Source organism: Aythya ferina, assembly GCF_964211825.1.
Source record: "Aythya ferina genome assembly, chromosome: 4".
In the NCBI taxonomy this organism is placed as follows: Eukaryota; Metazoa; Chordata; class Aves; order Anseriformes; family Anatidae; genus Aythya; species Aythya ferina.
In genome coordinates, this window is record NC_140300.1 from 13,617,435 (window position 1) to 13,628,142 (window position 10,708).

General features: G+C 36.1%; 1 protein-coding gene across 2 annotated transcripts; it reads left to right on the forward strand.

The window, feature by feature from the left end:
- The first annotated feature begins 9 nt into the window (after positions 1 to 9).
- On the forward strand, positions 10 to 8,891 carry LYAR (Ly1 antibody reactive). Of its 2 annotated transcripts, none has more exons than XM_084517634.1 (9): positions 10 to 34; positions 533 to 721; positions 2,138 to 2,252; positions 3,762 to 3,869; positions 4,755 to 4,838; positions 5,438 to 5,783; positions 6,061 to 6,165; positions 7,045 to 7,130; positions 7,451 to 8,891. In XM_084517634.1, the coding sequence occupies exons 2-9, from the start codon at positions 600 to 602 to the stop codon at positions 7,583 to 7,585; spliced, it is 1,101 nt and encodes a 366-aa protein (XP_084373760.1). In that variant the 5' UTR covers positions 10 to 34; positions 533 to 599; the 3' UTR covers positions 7,586 to 8,891. The 2 variants fall into 2 exon arrangements, with proteins under 2 accessions (XP_084373760.1, XP_084373759.1); XM_084517633.1 differs by lacking the exon at positions 10 to 34 and adding an exon at positions 54 to 84.
- Positions 8,892 to 10,708: the final 1,817 nt, after the last annotated feature.

The window sequence follows — 10,708 nt, forward strand, 5'->3', positions numbered from 1 at the left end:
AGCGACCGGAGCGGGAGCGGGGCGGCGGGAGCAGGCACGTGCCATTGCCCTGAGCGGGTTGACCTGGTGGCCCGGGGGGCTGAGGTGGGGGGGATTCGGGGGGACCGGGAATCGCCGCCTGCCAAGCGATCGGCTCGGGGCTGGGAGGAAAGCCCGGGGTCGGGGAGAGCTGGTGGGAGAGAGATGGTGGGGATATGGGGTGCTGCAGCCAGTTGGGAAAGGCGCTGGTGAAAGTCGAGCCGTAGGACTGTAAAAGGGGAGAGGTGAACTTCTCGAGGAATCGCCGGTGGTCGTAGTCAGAGCTTCTTGTTTTCTATTAAAGGTGGGCAGCAGCGTTTGGCAGTCATAAAGTTTGCGGACAAACGAGAAGATCCTGGGAGTGACTGGTTTCACAGTTACAGGGTTCAGGGTTGCTGGTTTCACTTGTGCTTGAGATACCAGACAAAATGAGTTTTAGATGTACAGCGATTTTCAACTATCTGAGCGCTTCTTTCAAGTTGTAAAAGCAAGGCCCTCCTTTTTGTCTTTCTAGGGCTGTGCCTGTGTGGGGAGGAGAAGGAGCGTGCCTGTTTGAGGGGAGCTGCCGCCCGCTCGCCAACATGGTTGTTTTCACGTGCAGTACCTGCGGAGAGTCTGTGAAGAAAGCACAAGTTGAAAAACATGTGAACATCTGCAGAAACTGCCAGTGCCTTTCTTGCATGGATTGTGGCAAGGATTTCTGGTAGGTAAATTCTGGGAAATAGCCTTCTTCACTCTGCAGTGGGTGTCACAAATTTAAAGTTTTTCTTTGGTGTGTTGGAATTAACTTCGGCAATGTCTGGGTAATTCAATTTTATATTCCACTTTTCAAATAATTCAAATTTATATTCCCACTTTTAAGTGGGAACGTTTATTTCAAACTTAATCATCAAAGTGTGAACAAGGGCTTTGGAGGTTCTCCTGAACTAGCAGAAAGATGTGCAGCAACACTCCTTGCACTTACTTGTCCAGAGTGGAAGTGTGAGCAGCTTTTGGTATCTTTCCTGATCCTACTTGGACATTGGCATAAGACTGACAAGAATCATGATTTATGTTGCTGGGAAAGCCGTTAGCATTAGATAAAGCAGGCTGAGAATATGCACTGAGAGTATGCACTCAGACCATTTCTACACACTGGATACTACTTCTAGGCATTGCTAGAAGTAATATTGCTATGCTTGTCATTCCTTAAATGTTAATTGAAGTATTAAGTTAGGCAGCTGAATATTAAAATTTAAATCCTTTGGGGAAAATTATGGGTTTCCAAGATACAGTATTGGGAAGGTGCCTAACAGCCAAGTGACATTAGAGTGTTCACAGTAAGAAGCTGCTATTCTTAGGCATTGTGATCTGTGACCAAAGGACAATTAAACCACATTGTAAACAGAATTGCAGTTTTTTATTTTTTTAACTATTATTTCATCTTTCGATTCACAGCTGTTTTTATTCTGCTACTGCAGAGAGAGTGAAATTGTCAGTAATGTACAAAATGCTGAACTTGTCACTTCTCATAAGCACTTCTCTCTTGTCACATAGAAGAAAGCAGTGCTACTATCTGCCTTCAAAATACAAATGTATTTGTCTAAGAAAATGAGATTATTCTCAAATAATGGTTTTATTTCCAGGTACTTACTTCACTGACAAAAGATTAAGATTTGTGGTAATTGTTCCTTTTTGGGGGCACTTACACGTTGATTAAAGGTGCATTACTATGCTAGTGTATCTGTATTTAGAAATTAGTTTTTTGCAAGCATTTTTACCTGTCTTACTAATTTTAAAGTGTGTCGATGTGAGTACAACAAGTATTTGCTAACAGCTTTGCATATTACATGAACAAATGTGTGTAAGACTTATTAATAAATGCAGCAGTATACTGAAGACTCAGATCTCATTTTGCAAGTCAAATTTCTGCTGAATGCTGTAGCATGACAAAAACGTAAGCAGTCATATAAGCATGTACTTAACCATGTTGAGCTTTTCTTACATGAGCATTGACAGTATTGAGGCATAAATGACAGATGCTACCTATTACTTCAGTTTCCTGATTACATAAGTGTTGCATAGTTTTGTAGGACTGAAATGCTTTACAGAACTGTAGTTAAAAATCTTCTTTGTTCAGGGGTGATGACTATAAGGACCATGTGAAGTGTGTAAGTGAAGACCAGAAATATGGTGGAAAGGATTTTGAAGCCAAAGCTAACAAAGGAGATGCTAAACAACAGGAGTGGATTCAGGTAAGGTTTATATTAAATTCTGATACGATAAATAACTGTTGATGATAATTGTTAAAGATATTAGAGAGTCTCTACTGGATAAGACCGAAGATCTGTGTTTCCCAATATTTACGACATTCTTTTGGCAGGTCTGTTGCTCCTGCTGGTAAGAAATACACCTTGTGTTTATTTCAAATCTATCTCCTTCTAGTTTTTACAGTTCCACTCTATCCTTGTGAAATGAGGTTACAAGAACTACATAAACTGTTCAAGATATGGATGAACTGTAGACTTTATTACTCTGTGTCACAATGTTGTTTGCTGCTTCTTTCTTTGCTCTTAATGACTTTTGTCCATTATTTTGCTCTTTTTTTCCGGTTGCTCCTGATCATTGTGTTGACATTTTCATAGAATTGGCAATTCCAACCCCAAGATCTTGTTTCTAAGCACCAGTGGTCAACTTAAACCCTGTCGTTTTAAAGACCTTCCTGGAATTCTTCACAGTCCTCATCCTGCATAGCTTCATATCATCAGGAAAATTTTCCTGCCCTCTTTTCAGATCATTTGTAAATACGTCGAATAGCAGAGTACGGATCACAGAAGACGTCTCCTACAATTCCTGTCCTAATAACCTGCCCTCTTTTGGCTATTAGTTTCCTTTAAGGGCTTTAAGAAGAAACTTAAAAGCATGTTTTTTAAACCCCATTATATGAATTTAGTTCATCTTTATCCACGGATTTGTTGACTTCTATCTCATATAGAAGACAATCCAACAAAGTATTAAGTACTACATTCATCCTCAAGGCATATAAAAAATACTGTTAAAGTCAACAGGTTAGTGTCGTTGTTGAGATATAACATCATCAGAATTTCGAAGGCAGTATGATGTGAATGCTGTTGCTATGAAAACTGTCAGTAGTAAGTATCTTCTGCACAGAAAAGAAAGGAATTACTGACAGGTCCATAAAACCTTTCGGAAGGAAAATTTTCACAAGTAGAGGAAGGATTTCCAGTGGCTGCATCTTTAAATAATGGTAAGCTCAGAGTACAGTGTGAGCTTTCTGCCACAGCAAGCAGCAGTGCTGTTCAAGTAACTTGAGCCTGCTTTTCATAGTTAACTCCAGAAATTAAAATTCTACAAAAAACAATCAAGCAGTTGATGGTTCCTTTAATCAATGCAGACCCTTTTCACAGGACTCCACTGTATTAACTTTAACAATTTTTTTTAACAATTAACTGTACAGTTAATTTACTTTAAAATGCTTTTATTATAGGTTGTAACTTGGTGAGCAGTCCTGCTTGTCTCTGCTTAGTGCATAAGTATGAATATTTATACAGGTAACTGATGCTTATGCAATCTAATGATAAAACTAAAGGTTAGTGGTTTTTTTCATGCTTATTGAGTGGATTCAGCAGGCTGTACAGTCTGTGTGTGATTTCTGTCAAATGTATTTCCAACTTGCATACCTTGCACGCATCATTTGATCGTTACGCTGCTTTGCTGATTTCATTCTGGTTTTCTTCATTCAGAAAATTCATGAAGTAGTGAAGAAGCCAAATATCAGCCCTAAAGTGCGGAACATTTTGGAGCAAATGCGTATCTTTGATAACATTCCAAGAAAAAAAGCAAAATTTCAGGTATGTTTTAAGAGATTTTTAGTGGTCTGTGCAGTGAGCTTAAAAATAGACTTTCTGAGCGAGTGCCATTCTTTCAACAAAGGTGATACAAATTGCTTTATTTGAGCATTGGGAAGTGGATAGTGTAATAGCCAAGATTCAAATAGGATATGTTTGAAACATATTTCTCTTTTTATAGAAGGACTCTCTACAGCGCAATTTTAATTAGTTGTTAAGCCAGAGACTCACAAAGTTTGTCAGACTTGGAGATTAGGCTTGGATGGTTCCATGTGTAGGCTTGTTCATTTTTCTAAAAACTTTTTTTTTTTTTTTTAATTTGCAATTCCTATTGAATGTCCATATTCTTAGACATATTTTTAAAGAATTCTGATTTCTGTGACTCTGGTTTCTTTGAGATGCTCTTTCTTTAAGAATTTTTCTGTTGCTCAGCATTCTGACTCAATCTCCCAAAGGATGCTTCACTGAATTTTGCTTCACAGGCATAGCAGATTCCAAATGTTTTATGTTGTATCAGTAAAGAATTACAACTAGGCCTTTTTTTTTTCCCCTTCCACTGCCAAAAGGTTTAGCAGGACATTAACACAACCAGCACTGTTAAAAAACTTAAGAGGTTAATATTAAAGACTACTTTCCTGGATTACTGTTGGTGAGACAACTGAAAGGCATGGCATAGGCGTTAATATGTAGGTACAAAACAGAACAATTTAGCATGGAGTTATAAGGTATTCATAGAAAGTAAACATCCAACCAGATCTTCATCACAAGCAGTAATCAAATTCTTAAATTAAAAAAAATATAAAATTGGACATATGGCACTCAAGAAAAAAATGAGATGCACCTTTTTAAGTTATTGCTTGTGTCTGTTGTTTTTTTTTTCCTGCACAGAATTGGATGAAGAACAGTTTGAGAATTACTGACACAACTTTGCAAGACCAGGTGTGGGATATTTTTTCTGAAGCAACCAGAGATGTAAGTTAAGTTAGATGTTCAATATCAAACAACAGGAATGCAGTCAAAAATGTTTATCTGCATAGCTCTTAAGTTACAGGAGAGACAACTCTTACTACTTCTAGCAAACATATATTAAAAGACTACATGGACACTTCTTTGAGCTGCACATTGCCTATCACTTGTATTCTGGTAATATGACTAATTGCTAATAGCAGTTTCAGAAAAGTATCTTTGCCTGCTAACGAGGGTTTGCTGACTATTGTTTTAATGTAGGAAGTACCTACTAGTCTGTCTTGCCATATTCATGTTTTCTGGCATTCGCATCAACCTTGTGCGCTTATAAATTGCAATACTGCATTTTAAATGCCTTGAGAATTGAGTATTTAAACATGTATCAAAGTAATAAATACACTATTTACATAATGCAACATATTTTGTAAAACATAGAAAAATAAAATTAAGCAGATCTAAAGATTTTTGTTGCAAGATAACACTTTGCCTGTGATGTTAAGACCAAATTCAGGATATTGGTGGCATTCATGAATAATGTACTGGATAAAAGTTGCATTATCAAAAAAGGCATGTAAAAGTTGTAATAATCTGTCTTTGAACAAAAGGTGTCAAGCAAAAAAGAACTTGACAAACCACAAGAGAAGGAAGAAGTCCAGACTGCAGAAATTGGGGAAAAAACAGTGGCAAAAGAAAATGGAGTTACAGATGATAAAATTGAGCGGAAAAAGAATAAGAGAGAACGAAAAGAAGAGAGACAAAAGAACAACAAGAAAGAGAAAAAAGAACTGAAATTGGAAAACCAGCCTGCAAACTCAGAAACAAAAAAGAATAAAAAGTCTAAAAAAGGAAAGGAGAGCTTGGAGAATGAATTTGAAATAAATGGAAATGGCCATCAGAATGAAATAGAAGAGGAAACAAATAGAAAGAAACGCAAACATAAACATGCAGAAGGTATCCATCCTATTTAATGTATTATTGTGTTAGAGACTTGTCAGTGCCTTAAAGATCAATAATCTACTTCAGTAGAATTTTTCAATCAATTAACATTGCATATACAAAATTTGATTTATTTTTTTAACACGCTGGTTGTAGTCAGTCCTTTTACAAAATGTGAACATCTTAGCCAATACAATCTTCTTTTACAAGAACAGAAACTGTCTTTAAAGAATGTTTCTTCTAATTTACTGCTTTTTTGTGAATATTATTTTCATTCAATTTTCACCTCTAGAGGAACCTCATATCACAAAGAAGAGAATGAAAACTGAAAGCATTTCAGAAGACATGGAAACAGAAAACACCAATGGCAATGAAGAAACTGTGGGAACAGATAAAGGTATTATTAAAGGGGGAGTTCTAGCAGTTAAAAAAACTATTCTGCAAAAGACCTAGTGCAGAATTTAAGTGCAATACTTTTGCAGCAAGCTATGAAATAAGTTGTGCCTCAGTCATAGCATTCTGTTCCAAAGGAAGTAGCCTGTGCTACACTGTACACCTGGTGCTGAATTCTCTCATGTTACTTTTGTGCTAGCAACCTTTAGCTACTCTTACTTTCACTAACAGTGAGGAATTTGGCATATTTGTTTCACCACGTTAGGTTTCTTCCCTGCTGCCATGCACCTTAGCTAATATAGAAGAAAAATGATGGCAGTTTTGTCTCTCTTGTATTTGTGTATTTATTACATCCCCATTTTTGCTCATTGAATCATAAATTTGAGGTTCATCTGTGTTTGACCTTAACTTATGCTTAGGTAAGCCAATGCACTTCATTACTATTGGAAAATACCTGTACTTGAACATGGAGATTGTGTATTTGGAAACTTAATTTGCTAATTTATTTTGGAAACCAATTAATGACCTCTGAAGTGGGTATTGTGTGAAAGTCTCTGTTTTTGCTGTAAGGGTGGGAAAATGGGATATTCCCAACTGCTCCTGTGTTAAGTAAGGGTTACTGCTTTATAGCTGAAACACAGAACTTCAGTAAAAGCAACCCAGCATGTTGGTTCTTCATGGCTATCCTATTAAAATCTTCAGAAACAGCACATACTGACTTAAGACACCCTGTTGTAGTAGGGTCAGTAAGGTAACAGTGAAATGTGATGGTAGCTGGATTGGTTTTAGAAGTAGTAGGTTGAAGGCTGGTTCTTGCTAGAGAAGACTTGGAAATACCTGATTTTACTTACAGTATTATATAAATTGCTTAATTATTCTCTAGGTAAATTCAACTGGAAAGGAACCATCAAAGCAGTTCTGAAACAAGCTCCAGACAATGAAATTTCAATTAAAAAACTACGAAAAAAGGTATAGTAGAACACCTTTTTTGTTCTTAAATCTACTTTGGTCTTGAGATTTTTTTTTCTGTAATTACAAAGTTTATAAAAACCTCTCCCATATAAACAAATATGTTTGACATTATTTAACAGAACATCAATTGACAGAATGTCAGGTGGACATATTTTTTAGAGCTTACTAGAATAGAGAGGAAATTCAGTGCAGGAAATTCTGCAAAGAAACAATAACACGATGGATTCCATGGTACTTTTAATACAATAACATTAATGTATTATTGCTCTATTGTATCATCTTTACTAACTGAAATCTCTTCCTCTTTCTTTGTGCAGGTTATAGCTCAGTATTATGCAGTAGCTGGTGAGCATCACAAATCAGAAGAGGATATCCTAGCCATATTTAATAAGAAAGTGAATAACAATCCCAAATTCAAAGTTTTAAAGGACAAAGTGAAACTCCTGAAGTAAGAGTTTTCATACTTTCCGTAACATTTGCATTTTAGACTTAGAGACTGAGTAAAATGCTCCTGACAAGTATACAAACATCATGCATAGGTCTCCGTTTAAATGGTTTGTATGTATGAGAGCAGAATTTAAGACTGGATTCCTCTTCTTTTTCTAAATTTATCACGGAACATTTGGGATATGCTGCATATCTGTTTTCAGATATTTTATTTTCTGATTTTTATGGAAAAGTATATTTTTTTGTACAAGTTTTAAGAGGCATTGAAAATAGTTGTTGCCTAACTATATTGAAATTCTTCCAGTAATGGACGTAATTTATAGGCATGAATGTTTTTCAGGACTTGGATTGTGTGGCTTTTTGTAGAAACTATTGTAAGAGCAAATTTTCACATTCAAAACCTCACTACGGAAATACGTGTTTTGTCGTGGTACAGTTTGAAATGATACGACTGCTAGCTCCTTTGTGCACTATAGCTTTTATACACAGGCTTTCATCACCAGTTAATTCTGTGTTGTAAAATGCATAATTACAGTGTCTGTCAAGTTTGTGTATATAATGTTACACATTCAGTGAAAATCTAAAGACTGTTACCTGTACATGCATAGCTACTTAATGTTTTAACAAGTAATGCAACCAACTTTGCTGTAAGCGGTGTCACATGACCTAAAATAAATGACTTTAAAACACCACCTTAAATAAAATAAATATTGCAGTTTACAATTATACAAAGACTGTGCGTGAAATCCATAAAGTATATATAATTTGTTGTGTTGCAGTCACTGAAAGAATTTTAAAAGGCCAGAAACCTTACAAGAGACAGAGTTACATGGGAAAAGTTACTTGTTTATAGGGTTTATATGTTTATAAGTTTATAAACATATATAAATTGGTAAGTTTATAGGGTTTTAATCATATGCAAAATACTTCCAGACAGGGAATATCCTACCATGAAGTAATCTCTTAAGAACAGTAATGGAAAGCTAGTGAAAATTTCTTTCAGTAGGTGGTAATAGTGTTCTGGAAAATTATGTAGTGATTTCAGGAAGCTATGCAGGTATACATTTATAAAGTTCATAACTAAAATACCAGAATTTATAGAAATATTGAATATATTAAAAGCGTGAAAACTTTAATTGTCTGATACTCTGGGTCCAGTTTTTATGAGTATATATTTGTTTTGTTTATAAGAAAGCTTGCAATAAAAATCCCTAATAAATTTATAAGGTCTCCTCACTAAATGCTTGTTGTTGATTCATGCGAATAGCTTTGGAGAGAGGTGAATAAAACTTTTTTACAACTATGGAGAAACTTGGAGAAGTTATTTAAACACATTTCAAAAGCTTTGGTATGTGTTTTTGTTTTGTTTGTTTTTAATTTGGGAAAGGACACGAATAAGGCCTTGCCAGTGAAACTGACATTAATACAGTGCCATTAATCTTTTCGCTTTTTAATCTTACAACACATATTTATGTTGCATAAAGATCCTAAATAGCTCTGTTACAGGAATTGTTACAGTTTTTTTGTTTGTCTGTTTAGAATTCATTCCAAATCATGCCCTTTTCTTACTTATCTTCCACCATTGTTGACCATAACGCGTTTTTGACACAAACATGTAGAAATTATACACATTTATATTAAAAATATAGACATCTGTTGTACTTTGCTAATTATACCCTAGGTTCTTGTGATGACACCAACAGTCACAGGTGCAGTCATCATCAGCTGCTGCGGTTGTGGCTGCTAATTTGAGATGTCTCCAACCTCTTCTCCCTACCTTCAAACTAAGCTGTAGTATCTCTTTCTATCCTACACTTCAAAATGCCAATCTCAGGATTGGTTTTCTCTGTATCCACCCCATTCTCAGCCAGCTGCTTTTAATTGCCTTTTTGTGGGAGCGCATGTCATAGCTCAGGTCAAGTTGAGAATGGGATGACACCAGCTCCCTCTGCCCAGTGCCTTGGGTAGTAGCAAAGCTGGTTACACTACTAGTCAGCAACCTGCATTACCTGCCCATATTTTCACTAAAGGCTTAAGATTGTTGTGACATGCTCATGAAATTATCAGATACATGTACATCTTTTTTCCTTTGTCAAACTGCTAAAGGCAGTGTGGATTGTTCATTCTATGCATTTAAAAATAAAGATTCATGGCAAATTCTTATTTTGGAGTTTGTTGCAAGCTACCTTTCACTGGTTGGGAGAATGACAGTTTATTGCTCATGGAAAGCATCGGCATTTTCTAATCTGTAGACAAAAAAAAGGATCTGTATCAGATGAAACAGTTTTAAGAGTCTAAAGAACCTTTGAAGCTGTACAACAGTTGTATTTATGCAGGTGAACAGATATTTACATGGTTGCTGTCATTTCAGAGTTCTAGTGTCTCATGCTCAGGGTTTACTTCTGATCACTACACAACACCTGGGAATGAGGCAAAGCAGCAGACTAAATGATCAGAAACACTAAATGTTGGTTTAAAACAGAAAATAAGGAATATCATCTCAAAATGACAGTACACATGAGCTGAGAAGGATTTGCCCTATTTGCTCTTGACATTTTTTCGTACTGTAACTTGTGGTTTTTAATGGTTGAAATGCCTGACTTGCACTGTGCATGGGCACTGTTGTATTAGTAGCGCCTATGAGGGACTATAAATGTGACTTCTGCATCTTATTCTTCCCCTCTCTCTGTACAGGGCAAAGCAGATCAAGCTGCCAGTCAATTTTGATGTAAACATTTGGCAGATCTGGGGCAAATTAATGCCTCCTTATTGATGGTCAGTAGTGGGAGTTTATTGTGATCCTGTTATAATTAAAGTATTACTTCATTATATGTTATTAGAGTAGTATTCATTATCTGTTGGCAGAAAAAAGGGGTTTGGGGAAGGAATGTGCTTTTTAAGTTACTGTATTTTTCTTTCTGCATGTTCCTGGAAATACTATACTATGGTGGAGGAGACTACACTTCTAATAACAGATCCCTTCAAGTGCTACTGAAGCCCATGTACAAGTTATGTACCCTGTGTGCTCTTCTGTTCTTTTTATTTATTTTTTTACTTTTTTTTTTTGTACAGCCTTAAGATTTAGCTAATCCAAGGGGACAACAGTATCAGTTTATCTAAGATCTCTG